Source organism: Somniosus microcephalus, chromosome 3 (genome assembly GCF_052327205.1).
Source record: "Somniosus microcephalus isolate GS21.2 chromosome 3, FLI_Smic_1.0, whole genome shotgun sequence".
Taxonomy (NCBI): Eukaryota; Metazoa; Chordata; class Chondrichthyes; order Squaliformes; family Somniosidae; genus Somniosus; species Somniosus microcephalus.
Window position 1 is genome coordinate 268,083,480 of NC_140989.1, and position 14,416 is coordinate 268,097,895.

The 14,416-nt window shown below is 50.8% G+C and overlaps 1 protein-coding gene across 2 annotated transcripts in view; it reads left to right on the forward strand.

The window, feature by feature from the left end:
- Window positions 1–14,416, forward strand: part of LOC147121907 (UDP-N-acetylglucosamine transporter-like) — a 61,808-nt gene that overhangs the window by 33,861 nt on the left and 13,531 nt on the right. For both annotated transcript variants that reach the window (XM_085982447.1, XM_085982448.1), the window contains exon 5: window positions 9,807–9,978. In XM_085982447.1, the coding sequence (XP_085838573.1) occupies window positions 9,807–9,978 (172 nt within the window). The remainder of the gene's footprint in view (window positions 1–9,806; window positions 9,979–14,416) is intronic.

Below are 14,416 nucleotides of genomic sequence, written 5' to 3' on the forward strand. Positions count from 1 at the left end.
GGAGAGGGGGAACGGGAGTGAGATGGGGGGGAGAGAGGGGGAACGGGAGCGAGATGGGGGGAGAGGGGGAACGGGAGTGAGATGGGGAGAGGGGGAACGGGAGTGAGATGGGGGAGAGGGGGAACGGGAGCGAGATTGGGGGGGGGGGGGGAGAGGGGGAACGGGAGCGAGATGGGGGGAGAGAGGGGGAACGGGAGCGAGATGGGGGGAGAGAGGGGGAACGGGAGCGAGATGGGGGGGAGAGAGGGGGAACGGGAGCGAGATGGGGGGAGTGGGGGGAACGGGAGCGAGATGGGGGGAGAGGGGGGGAACGGGAGTGAGATGGGAGAGGGGGAGCGAGATGGGGGGAGAGGGGGAACGGGAGTGAGATGGGGGGGGAGAGGGGGAACGGGAGCGAGATGGGAGAGGGGGAACGGGAGTGAGATGGGGGGAGAGGGGGAACGGGAGTGAGATGGGGGAGAGGGGGAACGGGAGTGAGATGGGGGAGAGGGGGAACGGGAGCGAGATGGGGGAGAGGGGGAACGGGAGCGAGATGGGGGGGGGGAGAGGGGGAACGGGAGCGAGATGGGGGGAGAGGGGGAACGGGAGCGAGATGGGGGGGAACGGGAGCGAGATGGGGGGAGAGGGGGAACGGGAGCGAGATAGGGGGGAGGGGGACCGGGAGCGATGGGGGGGAGAGGGGGAACGGGAGCGAGATGGGGGGGGAGAGGGGGAACGGGAGCGAGATGGGGGGAGAGAGGGGGAACGGGAGCGAGATGGGGGGGGGGGGGGGAGAGGGGGGAGGGGGACCGGGAGCGATGGGGGGGAGAGGGGGAACGGGAGCGAGATGGGGGGGGAGAGGGGGAACGGGAGCGAGATGGGGGGGGGGAGAGGGGGAACGGGAGCGAGATGGGGGGGGAGAGGGGAACGGGAGCGAGATGGGGGGGAGAGGGGGAACGGGAGCGAGATGGGGGGAGAGGGGGAACGGGAGCGAGATGGGGGGGGAACGGGAGCGAGATGGGGGGAGAGGGGGAACGGGAGCGAGATGGGGGGAGAGGGGGAACGGGAGCGAGATGGGGGGGAGGGGGACCGGGAGCGATGGGGGAGAGGGGGATCGGGAGTGAGATGGGGGGGGAGAGGGGGAACGGGAGCGAGATGGGGGGGAGGGGAATGGGAGCGAGATGGGGGGGAGGGGGAATGGGAGCGAGATGGGGGGAGAGGGGGAACGGGAGAGATGGGGGGAGAGGGGGAACGGGAGCGAGATTGGGGGGGAGAGGGGGAACGGGAGCGAGATGGGGGGGGAGAGGGGGAACGGGAGCGAGATTGGGGGGGGAGGGGGAACGGGAGCGAGATTGGGGGGGGAGAGGGGGAACGGGAGCGAGATTGGGGGGGGAGAGGGGGAACGGGAGCGAGATGGGGGGGAGAGGGGGAACGGGAGCGAGATTGGGGGGGGAGAGGGGGAACGGGAGCGAGATGGGGGGAGAGGGGGAACGGGAGCGAGATTGGGGGGGGGGGAAGAGGGGGAACGGGAGTGAGATGGGGGGAGGGGTAACGGGAGCGAGATGGGGGGGGGGAGAGGGAGAGGGGGAACGGGAGCGAGATGGGGGGGAGGGGGAATGGGAGCGAGATGGGGGGGAGGGGGAATGGGAGCGAGATGGGGGGAGAGGGGGAACGGGAGAGATGGGGGGAGAGGGGGAACGGGAGCGAGATTGGGGGGGAGAGGGGGAACGGGAGCGAGATGGGGGGGGGAGAGGGGGAACGGGAGCGAGATTGGGGGGGGAGGGGGAACGGGAGCGAGATTGGGGGGGGAGAGGGGGAACGGGAGCGAGATTGGGGGGGGAGAGGGGGAACGGGAGCGAGATGGGGGGGAGAGGGGGAACGGGAGCGAGATTGGGGGGGGAGAGGGGGAACGGGAGCGAGATGGGGGGAGAGGGGGAACGGGAGCGAGATTGGGGGGGGGGAAGAGGGGGAACGGGAGTGAGATGGGGGGAGGGGTAACGGGAGCGAGATGGGGGGGGGGAGAGGGAGAGGGGGAACGGGAGCGAGATGGGGGGGAGGGGGAATGGGAGCGAGATGGGGGGGAGGGGGAATGGGAGCGAGATGGGGGGAGAGGGGGAACGGGAGAGATGGGGGGAGAGGGGGAACGGGAGCGAGATTGGGGGGGAGAGGGGGAACGGGAGCGAGATGGGGGGGAGAGGGGGAACGGGAGCGAGATTGGGGGGGGGAGGGGGAACGGGAGCGAGATTGGGGGGGGAGAGGGGGAACGGGAGCGAGATGGGGGGGAGAGGGGGAACGGGAGCGAGATTGGGGGGGGAGAGGGGGAACGGGAGCGAGATGGGGGGAGAGGGGGAACGGGAGCGAGATTGGGGGGGGGGAAGAGGGGGAACGGGAGTGAGATGGGGGGGGAGGGGTAACGGGAGCGAGATGGGGGGGGGAGAGGGGGAACGGGAGCGAGATTGGGGGGGGAGAGGGGGAATGGGAGCGAGATGGGGGGAGAGGGGGAACGGACCGAGATGGGGGGAGAGGGGGAACGGGAGCGAGATGGGGGGAGAGGGGGGGAGAGGGGGAACGGGAGTGAGATTGATGGGGGGAGAGGGGGAACGGGAGCGAGATTGGGGGGGAGAGGGGGAACGGGAGCGAGATTGGGGGGGGAGAGGGGGAACGGGAGCGAGATGGGGGGAGAGGGGGAACGGGAGCGAGATTGGGGGGGGGGAAGAGGGGGAACGGGAGCGAGATTGGGGGGGGAGGGGGAACGGGAGCGAGATGGGGGGGAGAGGGGGAATGGGAGCGAGATGTGGGGGGGGAAGAGGGAACGGGAGCGAGATGTGGTGGGGGAGAGGGGGAACGGGAGCGAGATGTGGGGGGGGAGAGGGGGAACGGGAGCGAGATGTGGGGGGGGAGGGGGAACGGGAGCGAGATTGGGGGGGGAGAGGGGGAATGGGAGCGAGATTGGGGGGGGAGGGGGAATGGGAGCGAGATTGGGGGGGGGAGAGGGGGAACGGGAGAGATGGGGGGAGAGGGTTTGGGGGGGAGAGGGGGAATGGGAGCGAGATTGGGGGGGGAGGGGGAACGGGAGCGAGATGGGGGGAGAGGGGGAACGGGAGCGAGATTGGGGGAGAGGGGGAATGGGAGCGAGATTGGGGGGGGAGAGGGGGAACGGAAGTGAGATTGGCGGGGGAGAGGGGGAATGGGAGCGAGATTGGGGGGGGAGGGGGAATGGGAGCGAGATTGGGGGGGAGAGGGGGAACGGGAGAGATGGGGGGAGAGGGGTTTGGGGGGGGAGAGGGGGAATGGGAGCGAGATTGGGGGGAGAGGGGGAACGGGAGCGAGATTGGGGGAGAGGGGGAATGGGAGCGAGATTGGGGGGGAGAGGGGAACGGAAGTGAGATTGGCGGGGGAGAGGGGGAATGGGAGCGAGATTGGGGGGGAGAGGGGGAACGGGAGCGAGATTGGGGGGGGGAGAGGGGGAACGGGAGCGAGATTGGGGGAGGGAAGAGGGGGAACGGGAGCGAGATTGGGGGGGAGAGGGGGAACGGGAGTGAGACGGGGGGGAGAGGGGGAACGGGAGCGAGACGGGGGGGGGGAGAGGGGGAACGGGGGGGAGAGGGGGAACGGGAGCGAGATGGGGGGGAGAGGGGGAACGGGAGCGAGACGGGGGGGGAGAGGGGGAACGGGAGTGAGATGGGGGGGGAGAGGGGGAACGGGAGCGAGACGGGGGGGAGAGGGGGAACGGGAGTGAGATGGGGGGGGGAGAGGGGGAACGGGAGTGAGATGGGGGGGGGAGAGGGGGAACGGGAGTGAGATTGGGGGGGGAGGGGGAACGGGAGTGAGATTGGGGGGGGGAGAGGGAACGGGAGTAAGATTGGGGGGGGGAGAGGGAACGGGAGTGAGATTGGGGGGGGGAGAGGGAACGGGAGTGAGATTGGGGGGGGAGAGGGGGAACGGGAGCGAGATTGGGGGGGGAGAGGGGGAACGGGAGCGAGATTGGGGGGGGGAGAGGGGGAACGGGAGCGAGATTGGGGGGGGAGAGGGGGAACGGGAGTGAGACGGGGGGGGAGAGGGGAACGGGAGCGAGACGGGGGGGAGAGGGGGAACGGGAGCGAGACGGGGGGGGAGAGGGGAACGGGAGCGAGATGGGGGGGTGAGGGGGAACGGGAGCGAGACGGGGGGGGGGGGAGAGGGGGAACGGGAGTGAGATTGGGGGGGGGGAGAGGGGGAACGGGAGCGAGATTGGGGGGGGGAGAGGGGGAACGGGAGTGAGATGGGGGGAGAGGGGGAACGGGAGCGAGATTGGGGGGGAGAGGGGGAACGGGAGCGAGATTGGGGGGGGGGGAAGAGGGGAACGGGAACGAGATTGGGGTGGGGGGAGAGGGGGAACTGGAGTGTGATTGTGGGGGGGGGAGAGGGGGAACGGGAGTGAGATTGGGGGGGGAGAGGGGGAACGGGAGTGAGATTGGGGGGGGAGAGGGGGAACGGGAGTGAGATTGGGGGGGAGAGGGGGAACGGGAGTGAGATTGGGGGTGGGGGGAGAGGGGGAACGGGAGTGAGATTGGGGGGGGAGAGGGGGAACGGGAGTGAGATTGGGGGGGGGAGAGGGGGAACGGGAGTGAGATTGGGGGGGGGAGAGGGGGAACGGGAGTGAGATTGTGGGGGGGGAGAGGGGGAACGGGAGCGAGACGGGGGGGAGGGGGAACGGGAGCGAGACGGGGGGGAGAGGGGGAACGGGAGCGAGACGGGGGGGGGGAGAGGGGGAACGGGAGCGAGACGGGGGGGGGGGAGAGGGGGAACGGGAGCGAGACGGGGGGGAGAGGGGGAACGGGAGTGAGATTGGGGGGGGGAGAGGGGGAACGGGAGTGAGACGGGGGGGAGAGGGGGAACGGGAGCGAGTTGGGGGGGGAGAGGGGGAACGGGAGCGAGACGGGGGGGGAGAGGGGGAACGGGAGCGAGATGCGGGGGGGGGTAGAGGGGGAACGGGAGCGCAAGGCAGCGGGGGGGGGAAGCGGGAGAGGGGGGGCGGGAGCGAGATGGGGGGAGAGGGGGAACGGGAGCGGGGGAGGCGGGAGCGAGATGGGGGGAGGCGGGAGCGAGATGGGGGGGGAGGCGGGGGCGGGAGCGAATGGGAGGGGAGGAGGAGGAGGGAGGGGGCGGGGGAGTCAGATGCGGGGGGCGGGGGAGTGAGATGGGGGAGGGGGCGTTAAGCAACTTCTTTCTCCTGGTTCACGACAACACGAGTTTCGAGTAAGCATGAGACTTCGTAATGGAGTATATGGAACAGACTTGATTGATATACAGTAAAGAGTGAATTTAGCAGTTTATCTTTCGAGTACACTCTGACAAACTGTTGAAAACCATGCTCCTTTATATACCATATATATATTTTGACTACAACAAAGGAAAATTTCAAAATGACGTATCAATTTCCCAAATCCTCTGAAAACGGACTATGAAAACAGTTTGCAATTGTTTACATCAGAACCATTCCCTTAACAAGACTTCCTGACCTTAAAATACTGTTATGAATGGAAGTGATTGTGTTTAATATTAACATGGGCGTTACTGCTGAGTTTAATTTATTATTTCAATAAATTCAACACACCAGTTTCAATTGAAGAATATTTTGAAAGGATAAAGCCATTTTTCATTGGTGCAAATATATTATGATTTTAAAAACCAGTATAGCTGGAGTTTCCGAGCTCTTCGTCTTTATGGGCCTCATTGGTGCATGTCATGGATCTTCAGCAGCCATGTAATAACGTTTAAATGGGATGAGGAGAGATCGAGTAGAATGGGCCTATATTTTCTGGAGTTTAGAAGAATGAGAGGTGATCTCATTGAAATGTATAAAATTCTTGGAGGGCTTGACAGGGTAGATACTGAGAGGCTGTTTCCTCTGGCTGGAGAGATTAGAACTCGGAGCCATAGTCTCAGGATAAGGGTTCAGCCATTTAGGACTGAGATGAGGAGGAATTACTTCACTCAAAGGGTTGTGAATCTTTGAAATTCTCTACCCCAGAGGGCTGTGGATGCTCAGTCTTTAAGTATATTCAAGCCTGAAATCGATAGATTTTTGGACACTAAGGGGATCAAGGGATATGAGGATAGGGCGGGAAAGTGGAGTTGAGTTAGAAGATCAGCCATGATCTTATTGAATGGTGGCGCAGGCTCGAGGGGTCGTATGGCCTACTCCTGCTCCTAATTCTTATGTTCTAACATTCTCTAGTATCTTTGACTAATTGTTATCTGTATCTAATGGATACCCACTTCCCATGTTTATCACCCATAAACTAAACATTAACCATTCATGGGTGATGTCATTACTAACACTTATTCCTTTACACAACCACTTTTCATTTTATAAAGCAAGCAATGCCTTCTCACGACACTTCAGTGTCATCTGTTTATATCTTGGAAAGCCTGACAATGTATTCCTTTTATGACACTTCAATGTCATCCTGTATATATCGGAAAGCCAGCAAAACTGTTGCTTTAAGATGCACAGAAGTCCGGCTGTTAACCCTTAACTTCCCAAGATGTCCAACATAAATCTCTCCAGGATATCCAACATATCCACCACTTTTTATTTCTTCTAATGCATGCTCATATAATGAAGGTAGACTGTTTATACAGTATAATTCTAGTCCATAGGTGCTGAACTATGCCTTGCACCATCATCCCTTTTGTCAGTCAATCTCTCCTGCCTTCCATCTTATCACAGAATACAAGAAAACCTGCAGATCAGTAGAAAAGAGACACGAGCTTCCCTTTTCTCCTGTATTCCATCAGAACTATTTTTATCCTTTTTTTTTCTTAAACGAATTTTCAATTTCTTATGTTTTCTACTGAATCCCATTCTGTACTGATTCACAGGAGATCAAGATCAAGTGTATTTTTCAGGTGAATCTGGGCTAGAGGCCAGGAGAGAAATAGACCAGAACACATGTATGTGATCAAGTCTCCCCATTGAAGTCATACATTCTGTCCTTATTTTTGTATTCCCATTATAAATTCTTGCATCTACATTTACTGTGGCAATTGCCGATGTAAACTTGCCATGCTGTAATTACACAACAACAACTTGTACTTATATAGCGCCTTTAATGTATTAAAACGTCCCAAGGCACTGCACAGGAGTATTTTAAGACAAAAAATTTGACACCCAATGGTGGCATTGCAGTACCTCCACGGGGAGGGTGCAATTATAGTGTGGTAAATTTACATAGTCAGTTTCCATTATAAATGTGGGCATCGGAATTTATAATGGAAAATGTTAACAGGAAGTGCATGCAAATGTAATATATTAATATAAGAATTATTATTACAATGATGAAGGCATTTATATAGAAACATGTATGCTTTTGTTGTCACCTCGCTGTCCAATATAGGCTTATATGAAGCCCAGTTAAAGGTAAAACAACTTTAAACTCAAAGATACAATGATTTTCTTTCTGTTTCCATTTTCTCCTAATCTGTAATGCTTTCAAGAAAATAATCATTTATCTTTCTGTATCTAGGGTTATTTTCCTCCGATTTTCTCCCCATCTCTCCTGGTTTCAGACAGTTTTTAGACTCTATCATGGTTCAAGAGTTCTTTTATTGTACTTGGTATAGGCAGTGGTGGTCATTCCTAGCGCTTACAACTGTAGATCAATTTCATTTCAAGCTATTGATAAAATAAAACCGCTTGAAGTGAACTTGACCTACAGTTTTAAGCATTTAGGACTGGCCACCTTTGCCTACAACAAGATTAATCATTTACTAAGTACAGCAATTTATTGTAACTGTTTCCTTTTTCCATGTTGCATCTGTGTCTGGTTTATATATTCTGGAATGGTTCCCAAGTGGCCAGGTGGCATTCCTCTGTTGAATGATGGTCACAACGTATGACACTGTATTTGAACAAGCCCTGCCAGCTTCGTTTCTTAGACCTAACTTCCTGATTGCCATTTTGATTTCCCCCTGTATTTGAACTTAGTGAATAATTTTCCTGGACTAATTTTGTTGATTCCATTTACAATCTTAAACTTCAATTGGATCTCCTCAAAATCTCTATAAAGAAAATTAGCTCAACTTTTTTTAAAGCTTTTCTCTGATTTTGAATCTCAAACTACTCGTACCTGGAATAATCTTTGTTGTTTACTCTCTAAACCACAATAATATCCTTGCAATGATTATGTGACCTAAATTGTAAATAGTATGTTAAATGGGGTCTAATCAATCCCTTGCACTACAGCAATATTTTTGGCTTATTCTCTATTTATCTAATAATGCAACTTAATATTTTAACATTTTTTACTGCAGATTAGCACTGGGCTAATTGTTTCATAGATTTATCCAATGTATCGTTAATAAATATCTATCTTGATCAGAGCAGTGCATGACTGTTCCACTTAACATATGCCCCTTTAGGGTCCTTCCATATTAATTATTTTACATGAACTGCATCTGCCACCTATTGATCCTTATCTCAATCCAGTTGCATTGTTCATTATGGGTACTGCCTCCTATTTTCATATCCACAAACTTTTCTCCTTTGATGGCTGAGTTAATGCATGTTAAAAATAGTATGGGCCCAAGGCCAAACCCGGGGTTTTCCTGCTGATAGCTTCTGTCCCATTTCAAAAATTCCCTTTTTATAGCCACCCTGTTTCCTGTTTTGCATTAATTATCTATTCAGTATAATACTTTATCTCCTATTCTGTGTCTCCTTACCTTGGCTATGAATCACATATCTAATCTTGTCAGAATCTTTATGGAAATTCAAGTACAGAATATCAAATGCATTTTTCCATCAGTAATATCTTTGAAAATCTCCAGCAGGTTAGTTAAGCATTCTCTCTCCTGAATCCATGCTGGCTGTTAATTTTTTTCCAACTGATCTCTCAAAATTGTTTCAAATACTTTCCATACAACTGATAATCTTACTGGTCTATAGATTTCGGGCATGTCTTTTGACCCTTTTTTAAAAGTTATGTCAGCCACTTTCTAAACAAATGTCTTCCCAAATTTAGGGAATCTACAAAAATTGTCACAAGCGTCTTTAAGACTTGTGGGTGTAGGTTACTTGGATCAGGTATTTAGTTTATTTTAAAAGCATCTTTTTCCTTCATTATATGCATGCTATTTAGTTCCTTCTCTGCCATTTGTGGAACTCCAATGTACGACAAACAATTTTTCCTTTTTTTTTCGAGTGAAGGCAGATATGAGTAACTATACAATAACTCTCATTTTCTTATCCTCAATTCCAACTCTAATTTTTAAGTGGATTAATACTTAAAGAAGGAACTTGCATTTATATAATGCCTTTCACATCCTCGGGATCTCCCAAACCACTTCACAGCTAATTAAGTATTTTTGAGATGTAGTCACTATTTTGCAGATAAATGTGACCGCCAATTTGAACACCGCAAGATCCTACAAAGAGCAACGAGATAAATGACCACTCAATCTGTTTTTGGTGGTGTTTGGTTGAGGGATAAAAGTTGGCTAGGACACCTGGAGAACTCCCCTGCTCTTTAAGAACTTTTACACTCATCTAAGAGTTGGCCTCTGTTTAACATTTCATCCAAAAGTTGGCACCTCCAGCAATGCAGTCCTCTCTCAGTATTATATTGAAGTGTCAGCCTAGATTGTGCGCTCAGGTCATGCATTAGGGCTTGAACCCACAACCTTCTGACTGAGGTGAGAGTGCTACCACAGAGCCAAGCTGACACCTTTTTTCATCCTTTGTTTGCTGTAATATATGAGAATAAAATATTGTTTCTTGATACATTCACAGCACTCTTGGGTTGTTTCCGCATGCTAAACTAAAATTGTCTAATCTGTTTTAGTGGCCAACGGACACCTCGGAGGAATTGAAGCAGGAGCTCTCTGCAGGTTCTCAGTTTGTAGGTTTGATAGCAGTGCTCAGTGCTTGTTTTTCCAGTGGATTTGCAGGAGTTTACTTTGAGAAAATCTTAAAAGGGACAAAACAGTCAGTTTGGATTAGAAACATTCAGTTAGGTGAGTAAAATATGACAATCTTGATATTTCTATTTTGACCTATAGTTGTAGTCCTAAAATTGAACTTAAATGTACAATTACAGTATTACTTGGCATATTCTGTATATATAAATAAATATCTATGTATTAGAAAGTTGTGTTATTAGTGTTACATCTGATTGACTGACTTAATGTATCATCAGTGATGTGTTTACCAGGGACCAATCCTTGTGCTCCTTGTCCATTGCTGCCCAAGCTCCTTGTTCCCTCTTAACTTGAACCCCTTGAGGCCAACTTCTGCCCCTGCTGTTTTTTTATGACCTGCATATTTAGAACAACTCCCAGACATGCCAGTACTGGTCAGGACAGCAGCTTTGGATCTGGCATGACAGAACAGACCCAGGGCAGAGGTGCATCTTATTTCCAATCCCCTATTCCCAGCTAGTCTTCAACCTGAGTGCGTGTTACTGTAGCTCCTCGGTGGCACCTCTCATCTGACCCTGGATATACCTCTGACCCAGTACATGTTGGCTGCCATTTTGCTGCTTTAAAAGGATAAAAGACACAAATTGACAATCAGCAAAGAGACCTGTTTTGCGAAAGCAACTGTACATTTTAGCATTCAAGATCATAAAATCTCACATTTTGAAACTTCCTGTTAGAATTCAGATACAAACAACATAACTTGCATTTAAAAAGCATTTCTCCCCCGCCCCCCCCCCCCCCCCCCCCCCCCCCCCCCGCAACCCCACCCCACCCCATCACAGTCCTTCACAAGCCCCACTCATGAGATTCATGAGCTACATTTGCAACATCTGGTGAGGCCCATTCATCACTATGCCGACATGCATCCCAGGCCTTGTGATCACTTACGTCGGGATCACTGAATTGGCCCTGTTGGGCACTTGTGTTTAGATTTATGCAAATAAGGATGGAGGTAGATGAGCAGTTTAAGGACATTGTCACAGTTAAACAGATGGAAAGACAAGATGACCTGCAAGAGCAGTAGGAATTTTTGAGGCTTTATTAATAGTGCTTTGTACTCTAGTAAGTATAATTTCAGAGAGCAATGCTGCTGTCCTAGTGGTATGGTATGGTACCAAACAAATAGAAGTAGATCTCTGAGAAAAATTACGAAAAATAAGACCATAAAAGATGGACAATGTGACTTGTAGGAAATGCTTATCTATGTGTATGTACACAAATCTTTGAAGGTGGCAGGACAAGTTGAGAAGGCTGTTTAAAAAATACATATGGGATCCTTGGCTTTTTAAATAGAGGCAGAGTACAAAAGCACAGAAGTCAGGCTAAACCTTTATAAAACGCTGGTTAGGCCCCAGCTGGAGTATTGTGTCGAATTCTGGGCACTACACTTTAGGAAAGATGTCAAGGCCTTAGATTTGCAGAAGAGATTTACTAGAACGGTACCAGGGGTGAGGGACTTCACGATGGGCAGAATGGCCTCATTCTTTGTTCTATCATTCTATGATTCTATAATAAGAATATCTAAAACATGACTCCTCCTGTCTGTTAGCTCAGGAAAGATAGAATAGACAGGTTGGAGGTGGTGTATCCTCATATTTCAGGGAGATTAAAGAAGTTGAGGTGGAAAGTTACATAATCAACTCTGGTTGGACATCATAGGCCAAAGCTAACACTAGGGTTATGCTGCAGACTGCTGGGTTGGAATGTAGGGCTAGACTAAGGCTGCAATCCTTGTCTATGTACTGGAAATGAGAGTTCTAGATGCAGGAGTCAAACACTTAAAAGTTTATTCAGGGTTAAAGGAACATACTTGCAGACAACACTCCAGAACACACGGCAATGCTTTTCTGTAGAAGATCACACATTCGTCATTGAGCTCAACTTTCTGAACCTCTTCTGCTTCTAACTTTGCATTTCAATCTTGCCCTTTTTATATTTTTCTAATTACATTACTTCATATACATTCCATGAAATTTATGCACTTTGCGCCAGCTCATACCAGTCTTTACCAAGAGCCCACAGGCTCTCAAAACATATATCATCCATGCGCCAAGGGCCTAACAGGAGCTGCTGGTGTTTAGGTTAAGCAAAGCATAGAATGTACCTATTATGGCTATACTACAGGTAAGTTAGTCCCTAAGCATGCATAACTTGAGAAAGTTCAGATCTAAATGCATTCAATGTGTTGTTTAGCATCGATCAGACTGTTTGTGAAGACTGCCATTGTCATCAGCATTCTGCAAGCTTTTAGCCTTTGGCGCTTAATAAAAATGGATTCCTCTCTTGCTTAATAATGGGAATAAGAAAGACGACTGTTTTACTTTTTTTTAAATTCATTTATGGGATGTGGGCATCACTGGCAAGGCCAGCATTTATTGCCCATCCCTAATTGCCCTTGAGAAGGTGGTGGTGAGCCGCCGCCTTGAACTTCTGCAGTCCGTGTGGTGAAGGTACTCCCACAGTACTGTTAAGTAGGGAGTGCCAGGATTTTGACCCAGCGACGATGAAGGATCGGCGATATATTTTCAAGTCAGGATGGTGAGTGACTTGGAGGGGAACTTGGAGGTGGTGGTGTTCCCATGCGCCTGCTGCCCTTGACCTTCTAGGTGGTAGAGGTCGCGGGTTTGGGAGGTGCTGCCGAAGAAGCCTTGGTGAGTTGCTGCAGTGCATCTTGTAGATGGTACACACTGCAGCCACAGTGCGCCAGTGCTGGAGGGAGTGAATGTTTAAGGTGGTGGATTGGGTGCCAATCGAGCGGGCTGCTTTGTCCTGGATGGTGTCTAGCTTCTTGAGTGTTGTTGGAGCTGCACCCACCAGGCAAGTGGAGAGTATTCCATCACACTTCTTGCTTGCGCCTTGTAGATGGTGGAAAGGCTTTGGGGGAGTCGGGGGGTGAGACACTCGCCGCAGAATACCTAGCCTCTGACCTCTTGTTGCCACAGTATTTATGTGGCTGGTCCAGTTAAGTTTCTGGTCAATGGTGACCCCCAGGTCTATGAAGTGATAGGAAGGATATGTGAAAACTGGAATGTTGTGCTTGTGGGCGATGTCAAACATCAAAATGAAAAAATTGGGAATGCTCAGTGGTTGAGAATCCAAGTTGATAAACACAATACATGACTACTAATGTACAGCAAAACTGTACTGATATAAGGCACAATCTGAGCATGCAGATAAATACCTATTTAGGATTAGCAAGCAGAGAATAAATGTGACTGATTTGATAATGTATTTCAATCAGAAGAGAAACAGAGGAAAAAGGAAATTCTACAACTCCTGCAGGTGAGGGGAGCACTGAGATGTTTGGAGGAACATTCAGAGGCATGCTAATGGGGCAGTCAGAGGAACAAAGAGGAACCTAAGAATGAACGCAAAAATATAAAAATGATGGACAGAAGACAACCAGCTGGTTATTGAGCCTGTCCCAATGCAACTAAACATCATTGCACTCCACCCACCAGAAACCACATAATTTCACAGGAGAGGCAAACCGAGAGGAAAACATGCTAGGCCAATTCAGTGGTAAAATCTGAGACATTCCTCTCTAACCCAAAGGCAATCAAACAGGTTTCAGGAAAACACACCACCCAATACCCCACCTTAATTTTGTATACTGAAACGTCAGCCACAGTTGGGAACTCGTCCAGCTCCCTTTTGAATGCTTACAGCAAATGTGCACTAACTGCACAAACCAGCAACTGGCTCCAAAGGTGGTTGACCCACTGTGAAAAGAAAAACCTCCTGACATCTAACCTTGTTCAATGCTTGTGTAATTTAACCCCTTTCCTAACCTATCTAATTCAAAAAAACCTATCCAGTTTTAGCTGCAGATAGGAAACATAAGTGAGAAATTCTCTCAGTACTAATAACAGTAAGAGAGCAGTCAAAAGAGATGAAAATGGATGGCAATGGAGCCAAAAGTATAAGAATTATATAAGATACTAGAAGATTACTTCCTCCAAATGTTTTAGTGCAGACATGAGCAACATACCCTCCATAATTGGTGATAATCCAAGTAGATTATCAGCTTCAACATAAATGAATGGACTCTTTGTTCATGTCCAATCATTGCAGAGCAGCAATTAACAAACCAATAAAATCCTGGCCAAAACAGTAGAGTACAAGTCACAGGAAGTTATATTAAAACTATGCAGTGTTCGTATCAAATCGCCCAGAGTACTGTATCCAGTTTTGGTATTCAAACCATAAAAGATATGTTCAGGAGATACGCTCTTTAGTGTCAGAGGACCTGGTTATGATGTGAAACTGGAGAAACTTGAGTTTTTCAGCCTTTTGAAATAGGCAACTGAGTTGATCTTGTAAAGATATACAAGAAAATAAATGGTAGGTAGTTTTCCCAAGTAGCTTTATGGTATAGACCCCCTCCTAGATATTAAACTAAAGGAACCAACCAGCAAACTTCCCTGCTTTAAAGAACAAGTTCTTCTGATAGCAATGGGTATCCTTGCATTTT